Genomic DNA, 13,444 nt, shown 5'->3' with positions numbered 1-13,444 from the left:
CGATCCCTTGCCAATCAAAACTTAATTTCATACCAATAATGGTGTCTACTACACCAAGATCTTTCATGTCGAATTCTTTAGACAAGGTTGCTACTATCGCAATAAAAGGTCAACAATCCCAAATGGCAACCACCACCCATTCTCCCTCACCTTCCACATACCTTACCATGCCCAACCCTCCTTACTACCCACACCCCAACCCCAACTATACTACCCTCAACCCCATTATACCCTCCAACCACCAATCTTCACGGCCTTTCCCATTGGCTTCCTGACACTAGGGCGACGAATCATGCGACACCTGATCTACAGTCGATCTCTTCATATGCATCGTACAATGGTAATTGTGGTTTGATAGTTGGTGATGGTAACTCTATCCCGATCTCACATAATGGTACCTCTTCTATTTCTTCTCCTACTCATTCTTTATCTCTTTCTGATGTTTTACATGTCCCTTCCCTCACTAGTTCTTTACTTTCCGTTCATAAGTTTGCTTTTGACAACAATGTATTTTTTGAATTTCATGCTTCCCATTTCAATGTGAAGGACCCGACGTCCAATTGAATTTTGCTTATGGGACCTAGCAAGGATGGTCTCTACTATCTACCCTTATTGCCGTTGCTCGGTCCCTCCACCAATCTTATGCAGATCTCCTCCTATGATCAATGGCACCAAAGACTTGGTCACCCTGATGACCGTTCACTTCGTCTCATGCTCCATGATGTCAAGCTTCCTCCAGCTCCTCACTTATGTTTTTCTTGTCAAATAGGTCAATCATGCTGTTTGACCCTTCGTGAATCAAGTAGTCATAGTAGTTCTTCTTTGTTTTTAATATTTTAGTGACATTTGGAGACCCTCTCCCACTATTTCTTTTCTTGGACATCGTTATTTCATTATTTTTGTGGATGATTTTACTAAGTATATTTGGTTTTATCCTCTTAAGGTTAAGTCTGATGCTTTTTCTATTTTTAAATAATTTCAAGCCCTTGTTGAGTGTCAATTTTCTACAAAAATAAAAAATATCCAAACTGATTGGAGAGGGGAGTACAGCTCTCTCCACTCTTATTTTGCATCTCTTGGCATTCACCATCGTATTTCATGCCCTCATACTCATGAGCAACAGGGCACCGTTGAAAGGCGTAATCACCATATTGCTGAGACCGGGCTCACTTTCTTGGCTCCAAGCTCTGTGCCTCATGCTTACTGGGATCATGCCTTTGAAACAACAATTGACCTAATCAATCGGATGCCTACTCCCATTATTGGCAACATCTCCCTCAACCAACTTCTCACATCCCAAACACCTTATTACAGCTTTCTTCAAGTTTTCGGGTGCCTTTGTTTTCTTTTTCTTCGACCATATAATAGTCATAAAATGGGTCCGCGGTCCACTCCCTGTGTCTTCCTTGGGTATAGTCCTCATCACCATGGTTATCGTTGCATGCATCTTGAGTCACCTCGCATTTATGTTGCTCGCCATGTCCGGTTTGATGAACTTCGCTTTTCATTTCAAGAATCCCCCTCCCCTACACCTCCCCTCCTTGGGTTTCCCTACTCTTGACCATTTTCCCTGATCCCCCACTACTCAACGCCCCTCCACCATTCCCACACTCACCCCAAACACCACCCACCCAAACCCCAATTTCTAGTATCAATCCCCTTTCCCACTCTCCAAGTTTGTCCCCCCCCCCTCCTTCTTTAACCCCTTAAACGACCCCCACTTCGGACGCACCTCCTCAGTGACCTCTATCATGACCCTTCCACAGCTCTTCATACCAATATAGCCCACCCCACACTTGACCCAACTACCCCCTCAAAACCTACATGTTAATTCCCACGCCGTGAAGGATCCCCAATGGCAGCTGGCCATGTCTGATGAATTTGTAGATGGCCATGTCGGATGAATTTGCAGCCTTACTATGCAATGGCACCTGGTCTTTATCTGTTCTTTCTATATTTGCTATTGCTTGAGTATCAAGCATGCAATCCCATGGCAACCTATAATCTCTCTTAATCTCTCTCAATATAGTAGATACAATATACTGTAATCTTTCTCATTATAGTAGGTGCACTATAGGTGATTAAGTTTCCAACATGTGTATTCCTCTCATCTATTTGTAGTCTCAATATTGTAATATATGTTAAGGCAATAATATCAATATCATAATCCCATAAGTAGTAAAAGAATGGGGGGCTAGATATCATTCTAGCACAAATGATCCCAAAATCCACAAGGTAGAAAATAGAGATGAAAACAGCTGTTTTTATAAATTTCAAGATGACGATTAATTTTTTTTTTGGTCTAAAGGTCAACAAAGTAGTGGTGTTACAAAAAAAGACTGGAAAGCTACCAAAAACCTTCTCCAAAGTCTGACCTTTCACCTTCGGCAATGCCATCAGCAAAAGGCCTAACCAAGAAAATCTAATCACATACATAGAATGAAAAAAATCCCAAAGCCCCAAAAGAGAGAATTATGTAAATCTGTAGCAAGGGCGGCCAAGCGCAACCCACGAGACAACTGAGAAATGAAGTTAGGAGTTGCTTGCCAATTGTTTGAAGTTTTTCCATTGGCTGCATGATTTGCTAAAGCATCTACTAGCATGTTAGCTTCCCTATAGCAATGGGTGATTCTCCATTGAATAGAATCAAGGTAAGGAGAAATTGACCACCAAATCTACATAAAACACCAAAGGATCTTGCGGGAGAGGATAGCAGTAACTGTAGCTGTAGAGTCACCTACAATCCAGAGCTTGGAAATGCATAACTCCCGAGCTTCCTTTATTCTCACCAAGAAAGCCGCCATTTCTGCCATGAAGTTTGTTCTTACCCCTTGAAAGGTAGCAAAACATCTAATAGGAGTGTCAAAGGGGATCCGAAAAATCCCACCAGCTCTTGCAGACCCTGGATTTCCCAACGAGGAACCATCAATGCTTAATTTCCACCACCCTGTAGATGGCTATTTCCACTTCACCTCTATAATATTTTTTGCTGGTGATTTGGTGATAGCAACTCGCATCTTCCAAGCAAGGATCAGGTTTTGGACAAATTTATCACTTGGGAATGGGTTCTTCTCCAATTTTCATATCTCCGGCTGTTACGCTCCAACCATATCTGGTGACAAATAATAATAATAAGAGACCCCCAAATTTTGGGCAGGGGAACGACCTTAGATTTTCTTCGCCACCTAGAAAAGAGAAGCTCAATAAATGGAAAACCGCACCAACTCTCATTGAAGTAATAAAGGATTTCCCTCCAAATATTACTCGAGAAAGCACAGTCGATAAAAATATGGTTTCCAGATTCACTATCATCACCACAAAGATCACACCTGGACACCAGTGCCCCTGCCCTACGACGCACTTTGTCATCAGTTGGAAGAGCACCATGCACCAAACACCACCCAAATACAGAGGTACGGGGTTGCAAATTTCTTTGCCAAATCGTCCAACCCCACGTAGAAGGAGCAGCCTTGACCCTCAAAGCCTCCCAGGCCGATGCCACCGAAAAAATCCCAGATTTAGTGTGAGCCCAGACACGACAATCACTCCTACTAGTAACAAAGATATCCATGCCTTGGATGATTGAAAAAATATTTTAAAGAGCAAGGACTGTTGTCGCCGAAAAATCCCAAGTTCCTTCCTCCAAAAAATCCGAGACCAACGTAGAGAGGGACTGGGGAATTGAGAAGACAGCATTAAATCCTCAACGTTGTGGTCTCCAATCCATTTATCATACCAGAATTTAATGGAGTTTCCATTTCCAACCACCCAACGTTCTGTCGAGTTTACAAACCCCCAAACCTTGCAAAGCCCTGGAAGGATCGTTGATCAACCTATTGATTTTGTAAGCGAACCATTGGCTTTAACAAATCTCCCCTGCATGAAGGCTGCAAAAACCGTATTATCTGCCAATTTTTTAAGATGATTGTTTGATAAGAAAAATAACTGCAAACGCACAGTATCAGCTGTAGCTAGGGGTCAAACTCAGGGAGGTCGGGTTGCTTAAATCTTTACTCTCAATATAGGCAAAGTGTACTCAACAAGCAATTTATATCTCTAAACTTAAACTAAGAAAAATTCCAAGATCAACTATCAAATTAAGAAACTAAGATAAACTAGGGTAAACAAAATTAAGACAAAAAGTAAGAGAATGAGATGGGTAGATTGAAATTGAGATGGGCTCTTGGGGATGGAATCCACCACAAGTTTAGGGTAAGTCAATGATCAACACATCAAAGCATTGTATATATCATAGTCTAGGTCTATAGGAGATGCGGCAAAAAGGGTTAACATATCCTATGAGTAGTACGTATTTAATACACAATTAGATCTTAAAATCATGAACATGAATAGTGTCACAATGGCTACGGCGGCAATATTGCATATAGTCCAATAGGATGACAGGCACAATGGAGCGGTCAACAATTGTAAGCCCAAACAATGAACATGTCCATTAATACACAAGCATGCAAATCATCAACTAATCCTTCCCTCATGGCTTCATCCCACCCCAAGACTTGAGGGTTAGTTGGCCATGGGAAAATCGATGGAAGGAGAGAGGGTTGATGAAGAGAACATTAAAACTAAATTATAAAAAATAAAATCAAAAGATTAAAGAACTTAGCTTAACTTGAACTTGAACCATTGAAGAAAAAATTTCAACCTTAAACTTGAATCAAAAACTTGAAGTACATCAATGGAAGAAGGGGATGGGCATTAAAAATCCTCAATTATATTAGACCTAGGAATTAAAAAGACAAAATTACATTGAAATTCTAAGCTTAGACAAAGAAACTAGAAAAGAGAGAGAAAGCTAAAAAGACTAAGAAGAATGAATCCCTTTTTTAAGAGGAAGAATAGAGAATGAGAGAATGAGAGAAGAATATTTATTAATGATGGGGCTGATCCTTTTATAGAGGAGGGAGAGGCCAAAATCATTGGAGGGAGGAGGTGAGGTGGCATGAGAAAAAAAAGGAAAAGAAATTGGAGAGAAAGAAAGAAGGAAGAGAAAACTTAAAAAAAAAAAAAAGGAAATATCTCCCCCCTCTCATGTTTTCTTTCATTCCTTTATTGTTTTTTTTTTTTTAAAGCAAGAGAGATGGGAGAGAGAGAAAACGTGGGAGGGAGGAGAGATTTTAGGAAAGAGATTTGGGAAAAGGGAGAGAAAATATGAAAGAAAGAAAAACAGATATTTTGAGAGAGAGAGAGAGAGAGAGATTCACTCCAAATTTCTTTCCATGATTCGATAGCTAGCTTTGACTTGGGCTTTACTCCAAAAATCTTGAATTTTAGATGTCACCAACAAATAGACCTTGGTCAAAAATACACTTTCTGAAAAATCGATGGAAATATGGACTGCACTTTGGTCTTCAAAACTTGGTTCAAGATGGGACTGGTTCTGGCTCATAATGGTCCAGCTCCCTCGATCTTGGCCTGAGATTGGTGTCTTTCATATTTTTAAGCTCGAATTCTCTAATTTCAGGCAAAATAAATCTAATACCTGAAAACTCAGAAAAATACCTCGGGCAGCACTGTTCTAATAATTAAAATACAATAAATAAAGGCAATAAATTCACATATAAATATGCTCATCAATGATCACAAGCTCCAAAGATATCTTATATAATAGGTCAAAGTATAAGTTGAAATTCAAAAAATGCATCAAAATTCAAAATTCAAAAAGTGCGCCGAATTTCAAGATTCAAAAGATGGTGCCAAAACTTTAGAACACCATATGGGGCCTTGAAAACAAAAGGAATTTCGGAGGAATGCCCATGCTCTACCTAGTTCACTTGTAAATCGAAAGAGTATGGGCAAAGTTATGCCTCTCGGAAGTTGGCCCTTGGAAATTTAGTACTTTCTATCAGACTGTATCACCTTTTTCCAGTCTAAGGTGTAGGAATTGTGCTGATATCTCCTCTACATAAGTAGAATATGAAATTTTGTCAAATAGAGGGCATGTTTAGGACTTTTTAGAAGAGGTGCTATAAAGTTTGGGGTGGGGGTGTGCAGTTTCGGTCTGGACACTGGCGTCTTAGGGACCTTTTCTGTATAAATAATTTACCAAAATACCCATATAATCCTAAAAGGCTATCCTTAGGGTTCGAATCCCCAATGGAATTATTATTCAATTCTGATGCATGCTTCGGTTTATTACTACCACAGGTCTAATAACACCACAAAATGTAGGGTACTTCCTAGGTATGGATTATCTTGATGAATACTATTGTCCTTTGCTTAAGGGCTTGGTACAACTAGCTCATTCAACTATAATCCATCATTGATACAACTACATAAGAAAATAATATTATTGCTTGAAGGAAAAATAATGAATCACAGAATCAAAATTCTTCAATTAAGTACATCAATTAAAAATCATCCAAGTAGGGATGGAGTCTCAACATCAAGCAATTAAGAATGCAAATCAGAATTTTAAACAACAACTACCATTGGTTTATCTACACCTAAAGATAAAAAATACTTAGCCGTTCATGGTGCTAAGAGACATGGGGCAGAAATGGTGACCTTCCATGGAGTCAAAACACAAGAGGCTGGACTGATGCAATGTTGATCGATGTTACTCAATGGGGGCGTTGGATGGAGGAGTGCTTGGCAATCTCTACGAGTTGCTATCCAAGAAGAAAAACATTGGAAGAAGATGATGATGGAGAAGATGCTGGTTCGGTAATGGTGCTGTTGTACCGTGAAAATCCCCCCTCCCTCCATCCAATTGTCCTCAGTAGATTTCAAAAATCTATCTCGAAGGAAGGGAAACCTAGAAAGATTAATTGAGGCGTAGAGACCGTGAGGGGTTTTTTTAAAAAGTATAAAAGATTTTGGGGTTGAAAGGGATTGGGTGAGAGAAACGTGAGGGATTAGACAGTTGGAAAGATACTAGAGGAAAGAGAGAAAAAAGTGGAATGGAATTAAGAAAGATGGACCCATGAGGGATTTGTGAGGGAGAGGAGAAAAAGAAGGAAAGAGGGAACATGTGTGAGGGTGATAGGGAAGAGAAATAGAATTAGAGTATTTAAATCTAAAACTCAACCTATATTTTAAATTTGATCAAAATCTTTTTTTTGAAAATATCTCTACATCCTGGTCATGGATGGACCCAATTCGATAATTAAAGTTGCCTCAATTAATGTTTCGGATCATAAAAGTTCAATATCGGATATTTTCTAAAAATTTCTTAATTTTCTGAAACTACGATTATGCCGATAAGTCTTCAGTGAAACTTCTTTCCATCTCACCCTTGATCACATGTGAGTCGATCCATGGGTAAACTAGTGCCTAGATTACATCAAATCCTTTCATTTAGCATCTTTTATGCACATGATCCTGTAATGCTTTTTTTACATTTTGCTCCTCCAAAACTTCTAAAATTACATATGGCCCACAAAATAAAGCTCGACTTTGCTTGCATCATCCTCATGCAAAATGATCAATATACCCCTGAGACCAAATTCGGTGGAGCTAGATGGGGATCACCCCCTGAACTTGAAAATACAAGAGTTCTTCATTGGGCTGGGCTTGTATAGTGTTAAACTCCTCCAAATTGGTTTTCTCAATTTAGATTCCAAAAATACACTTTTTTTCTCCAATACTTCCAATATGCTAAAAATACTCATGTATCCTAAAAATACAGAAAAATACTTGAATAACTCCATTCTAAGCAGATAAAAATACAGAATAAAATAGAATAATTTCACACATGAATATGCTTATCAGACCCATGTTTTCGTTAAACGCAACGTCAAACGCAACGGATCAAGATAACCGTTGATTTCAATCCAAAATCATGTGTGTCGTTCAACATGTGAACCCATAACCTGCTAACACTTTTCCCTTAACCGATCAGAGGAGCAGATGAGGAAGAAAAAAAAAACTCATCAAACGGTCTTCTTCTCGGCCGGTGGTGGGGAAAACCCTTTTTCCGACGTTGTTCTTCCTTCTTTTGTGAGAAATACCCCCATTTCGTCTATTCTCACCGGTGTCAGCGGAAATTCGAGAGCTCTAAACAGCAGGTAATCCCCATTTAAGTCATTTTCACAACTGGCATATGTGTTCTGCAGATCGGGTGGATTATTTTTTGGCAAAAATAGAGCAAAGAAAACTATTAAGATGGAAAATTCCGGGGAAATTTTTATAAAGAAAGTAATGGATTTGAATCTTACGCTATACTCCCTGCTTCCCAAGTCTTGAAATTTGATGTTCTGTATAGGTTTGTGGAGGTTTGTTTAATTATGGTCATGTTTCCAGGTCTGGGTTTTTCACTTACATCCCCAGATTTGATCATATGTGCTAGTTCACCTGATATCACTTGCATTGGATACGAAGACACCCCCAGAATATCTTAAGAACAGAAACCAAAGAAACGGGTTAGCATCCACAGAGATATCTCTAGGGGAAGGCATCACAGGGCTAGAAGCTACAAAAGAACCCTGAATCCCCAACAAGGAAGATTTCATCTTTCTCCGCAGACGGATCCGTCTCCAGCAGGTTTATCGCCAGAGACGGCATAGAGTCATGTGAGCGACCAAATGACGTTTAAGTCCTTTTTATAACCAGAGATAGGAGGTGATACTGGTAACCTTAGGATGTTCATTATAAATATCACCAACGGTTAAGATTTCATTCATAAGACATCAACGGTTAATCTTGATCTGCAGCGTTAGACGCTGCGTTTAACGAAAATATGGGTCGCACAGCGACCAGCCACTCTTCTTTAAAATATAAAATACTATAAGCTGGAACAAAACTCCACACCAAATCCAAAAAAATCTAAAAGCTGGAACGGTCCGTCCATTGTTGAAGGTGGGCCACCAATAAAAACTGACAATTAGATCACCAAACTTACATTAAGAATCCTTAGTTTTTAAAATATAACGGTTGCCAAATGCCTGCATGCAGGATCGAACTACAGACCTTCAGTTTACAAGACTGACGCTCAACCACTGAGCTATAGAGGCACAGGTACTTCAATTAGAAGATCTCAAATTAAACAAGAAAACATTTTTAAATGATTTAACCAAAGAAACTTATAATTAAACCAATTCATGTAGAGCCTACTAAGGGGGATCTTTATCGCCCCCAGTAATGGGGGGCGCTGTGCGCATCGTGCGGTTGGGCACCACCCATGTGTGCACGGTGGGACCCACTGTGCACACATGGGTGGCGCACAGGACCGCCCCTAGTACTGGGGGCGATAATAGATTTCAATGAGAGACCTCACACCCAAGAGAGGAGTGATCTTATAGGAGTAAATCCAGACTCCAAGAAAAGCTTCTCCCATTCTTTTGGGTCGTCAGTGCATTGTCGATTACCTAGAGAAAATTACTTGGATACCCCCTAGACTATGGCCATTTTGTTTATCAATTTTTTTTTTTTTTGGTAGAAAGCCATTTTGTTTATCATCACTAACATTTCAAAAATTACTTGACACCCCCTGAAACATGACAATGTTAGTCTGTTATTACTGTTTAAATGAAAATGTTCATTTTACTCTCACCCTTATCCTATAGTAAACCATCCTTTAGTAAACCATAAAAACGCAAGAACAAGGAAAAAGAGAATGAGGATAAATCACAAAATTAAAGGAAAAAGAAAAGGGAAAAAAAAACCCATTTGAGATTAATCCGTCCTCTTACCTGTAATCAATGCTTGCTTATCAATCTGAGCAGGCAAAGACTCAGAAAACGCCATTGAGGATTACTTTGAGACGAAGAAAAAGATGGAATCCCTAAAAGATACACTCCTTCACGTAACCAAAGAAGGAGAAAGATAGAGAGACGAAAGTCCGAGTTAGAGAAGACAGGCTGCTTACTCACGTATGGCTGCCTCTCTATCTCCATCTTCATATATTGAGGGAGGGAGCACCTAGTGGACCCCCGAACCCTAATGGGCCATGGCCCCACGTCAACTCCAAGTGGGCCTATGGATCGGGTTTTACCCGAATCTGGTAACAATATCTTTTGTTGTAGATGATAAAGCACATCATTATCCACGCCCTGAAATATAAAATTTTACAAGCCAACAAAATTCTCACCAAATCCAAAAAACAAAAGCTGGAACGGTGAGTCCATTATTGAAGGTGGCCACCACTAAAGACTGACCATATATCACCACACTTGCATTAAGAATCTCAAATTAAACGAGACAAACATCAAAAATAATTTGACCGATGAACCTTATAATTAACCACAAATTGCAATTCATGTAGCCCCTACTAAGGGTAGACTTCAATGAGAGACCTTAAACCCAAGAGAGGAGTGATCTTATAGTGAGTAAATCCTGACTCCAAGAAAAGCTTCTCCCATTCTTTCTCTGTCCTTTCTTTTCCAGTGACCAAAGTCATCATTAACATATCAAAGAAGAGCTGGGTTTCTGTTGACTTGTGATCTACCTTCCTATCCTCAACCACCATTTCTATGATGATCACCTTCCCCGAGTTTCCTTCCATGTCCCCTCCAGAGATCGCTTCTTTGCATCCCTTCAATATCTTTATGCATTGCTCATCATTCCAGTCATGCAGAATCCACTATCATTTCAAAGTCCATATGAAGTTAGGAACCAAACATCTTTGCCTTCAAAAGAAAAATAAAAAGAAGAGGGAATTCACTTGCCTTGAGCAGAACTGCATCTGCGTGAGGGATGGATTCAAACATGTCACCTTTAATATAATTTAGGTTCTCATTGCCTTCCAAAGTAGCAACCACATGTGGTAGGTCAAACACTGAACATTTCAAGCTTGGGAAGGTTTCAGCAATGGTCTTAGCCACAGTTCCTGTCCCACCTCCTACATCAATCAATGACTTTAACCCTTCAAACACAACTTTGCACTCTGTAACAACCACACTCATCACCAATCTAGCATCGCTTGCCATTGCTTCGTTGAAGAATTTGTTAAACTCATTGTCTTCACCTGCATAGTCCCACAAGTTCCTCCCATGTGCGGTCTCAAATGGATTAAGACCATCTCCCTGGAACCATGCACTAAGGAAATTCCAAGGAGTCAACAATATCGGATCAAGCATTGCTCGCAAGAAGGGTGACATACTCTTGGCATTATCCTTAAGGAGAATCCTAGAAGAAGGTGTGAGCACATATCCTTCTTCTTCTTCTTCCTGATATTTGCAGACTTCTCGAGTTGCAAAGAAACCAGAGTGCACCAATAAGCGCATGAGGCGAAACAGACAAGCAGTCTTGGTCTTTGGGATGGCAAGCTTCATGACCAGTTCAGAGAGGGTGATGGGTTGGGGATGGTTGTGAACAATGTCTGGTATACCTAGCTGAACTGCACATCCAAGGGACATAGAGTTTATGAAGCCAAATATATGGTTCCATATATGAGCTTGAGCATGGAACAACTCCTCCCCACTCTCTTTCTCAATGAGATCCATTTATTTTCTCACTATTTCAAGAAATCTCTCTGCTCTTACTCAAATCTAGGTTATGTTGAGAGGTGAGACTGATGCTATATACATCTATAGGAGTTCAAAGTGGAAAAAGGGTATGTGATTTTTTCTTTCCCATTATAGCTAAGTTTAATATTAAAATAATGACAATGGATGGGCAATGAGATATGTTCCTACTTTTCCACTAATGTAGGGAAACGGGGGTACAGCGTCATATGCTCATGGTCCACCTAATTTCAAATCTAATCCATCCCAACCTTGTGTTTAAAACTTTGAACTTATTTAATATATGTCATTCCCTAGAAATATTAAAACATAGTTCCAATAACAGGATTGGGATCAGGTTAGATAAGTTTAGCTATTAGGAAAAAAATCCTGTGTGGTATCCTAATCTGGCGGTGCATTGCAGTACGGGCTTAAGAGCTGGACACGTGGAAGATGCCACATCCAATTGTGCCGAGCTCAAGAAGAAAGCAAAGAAAGAAAAAACTACTTTGCATCAAGTTCGCACCGTTGGATGAAGCTTCTTCCATAAGTCGAGCTCTCAAGGTCGCACTGGAGTGCACCACCAAATACCCGCACTGCAGAGGATTTTAATCTGTTTAATTAAGCTTGGTATATATACATGTTGGGGTACAATGTCTTGTATTCTGGCGCTTGTATAACTAGATTGATTCCGAAGGGCCATTAAGAGACCCAGAGGAATAGGTGGGTCTCGCGTATTTATCTTCGTTACTATGGTTAACGAATTGGCAGGTCCATGGTTGGGGTTCGGGGCGGTAGGCCCCAAGAATAACTAATTTAGGGTTATATCGGTATTCCGGTAAATTACTTATGGGAAAGATCCCGATGACGCCAGTGTCTGGGCCGAAACTACATGGCCCCACTGTAGCACCACCTTCTAAAAAGTCCTAAATATATCCCACTATTTGACAAAATTTCCTATTCTGCCACCCTCCTTCATCCAAAACTGCACTCGGTGTCGAAAGGAACCCTCTCTCATTACTTATAGGGTTTCGCTATAAATTTATAGTGATGTTTCTTACTCTTTAATTAATCAGAGAGAGGCATGAAGTCAAGCGACTATAGCCCTATTCTTCATTGATGGTAAAGTGTGGACGTAGGTAATATTACTGAACCACAAAAATCCTTGTGATTGTTTGTTTATGATTTCCATTTTCTTCTACATCATTTTCTGTTAACATTTTTCTAAAAGTCATTAATAGGATACTAGTGCAGCTCTTAACTGTGACAACAGGTGGAATAAAATGCTCATGGCTGTTGCGATATGTTTTTACTATGTTATCTACCTAAAGACAGCCTGCGAGTCACGTTTTAGTATGAAAAGTTGAGAGTGAAGATGTATTAGTAATTGGTTACATTCTATAATTAAGGATAGTGGAAGAATATTATAAGTTCTAAATAAAAAGTGGGGCGTTCCATAAACGTGTAATTTCTTTCGGTTCGTCGGTGCTTTGTCGATTACCTATTGTAATAGCCTAAAAATTGTGAGGGTTTAGGGTTTAAGCACAAGGTTGCTTAAAGCAATACACCATGCATATCAAGTTTGGAATAAACAGGTTGCTGCCTCCAGTTAGTATTTATAGGAAAGACTAGGGTTTTAGGTTAGATGGGTTTTATCCAGTGGGGCCCACCATAGCCTGATTCCTTATTCAAGTAAACTTATATTAGAACATATATTAGAGTTATAGAATATAACCAACAATCTCCTCCTATGTTCTACATATAGTCAGCACCAAGAATAGATAAACATTGTTCAAACGCAATATTGTACCAAATAAACAGAATATTTAAAACTTTAACGGATCATAAAGTAAACTTCAAGAAATAGAACCTTTGAGTTTTAGATCGAATCTAAACCTAAACAACAAGAAGTTCCACACGCAGGTGAAAAATTAAAAAGAAAAAGATCCTTGCAATCCTTAATGACTTTATTCTTCAAGTATTTAATCATCATTGAGATCCAGATTTAAACGTTCTCCTCCATCTTCGTCATTCTCTGTAAT

The 13,444-nt window shown here is 39.4% G+C and overlaps 1 protein-coding gene and 1 non-coding gene across 2 annotated transcripts; both read right to left on the bottom strand.

Moving 5' to 3' along the window:
* Positions 1–8,900: 8,900 nt before the first annotated feature.
* On the bottom strand, positions 8,901–8,972 carry TRNAT-UGU. The gene has a single exon. It is a non-coding gene; the product is annotated as a tRNA-Thr (tRNA).
* Positions 8,973–10,206: 1,234 nt separating this feature from the next.
* Positions 10,207–11,474, bottom strand: LOC122641086 (trans-resveratrol di-O-methyltransferase-like). The gene is made up of 2 exons (XM_043834404.1): positions 10,626–11,474; positions 10,207–10,540 (listed from the first exon to the last, which is right to left on the bottom strand). The coding sequence occupies exons 1-2, from the start codon at positions 11,400–11,402 to the stop codon at positions 10,229–10,231; spliced, it is 1,089 nt and encodes a 362-aa protein (XP_043690339.1). The 5' UTR covers positions 11,403–11,474; the 3' UTR covers positions 10,207–10,228.
* Positions 11,475–13,444: the final 1,970 nt, after the last annotated feature.

This window comes from Telopea speciosissima, chromosome 9 (assembly GCF_018873765.1).
Source record: "Telopea speciosissima isolate NSW1024214 ecotype Mountain lineage chromosome 9, Tspe_v1, whole genome shotgun sequence".
NCBI classification, from domain to species: domain Eukaryota; kingdom Viridiplantae; phylum Streptophyta; class Magnoliopsida; order Proteales; family Proteaceae; genus Telopea; species Telopea speciosissima.
The sequence above is the reverse complement of the archived record's forward strand: the minus strand, read 5'-3'. Positions and strand labels throughout refer to the sequence as shown.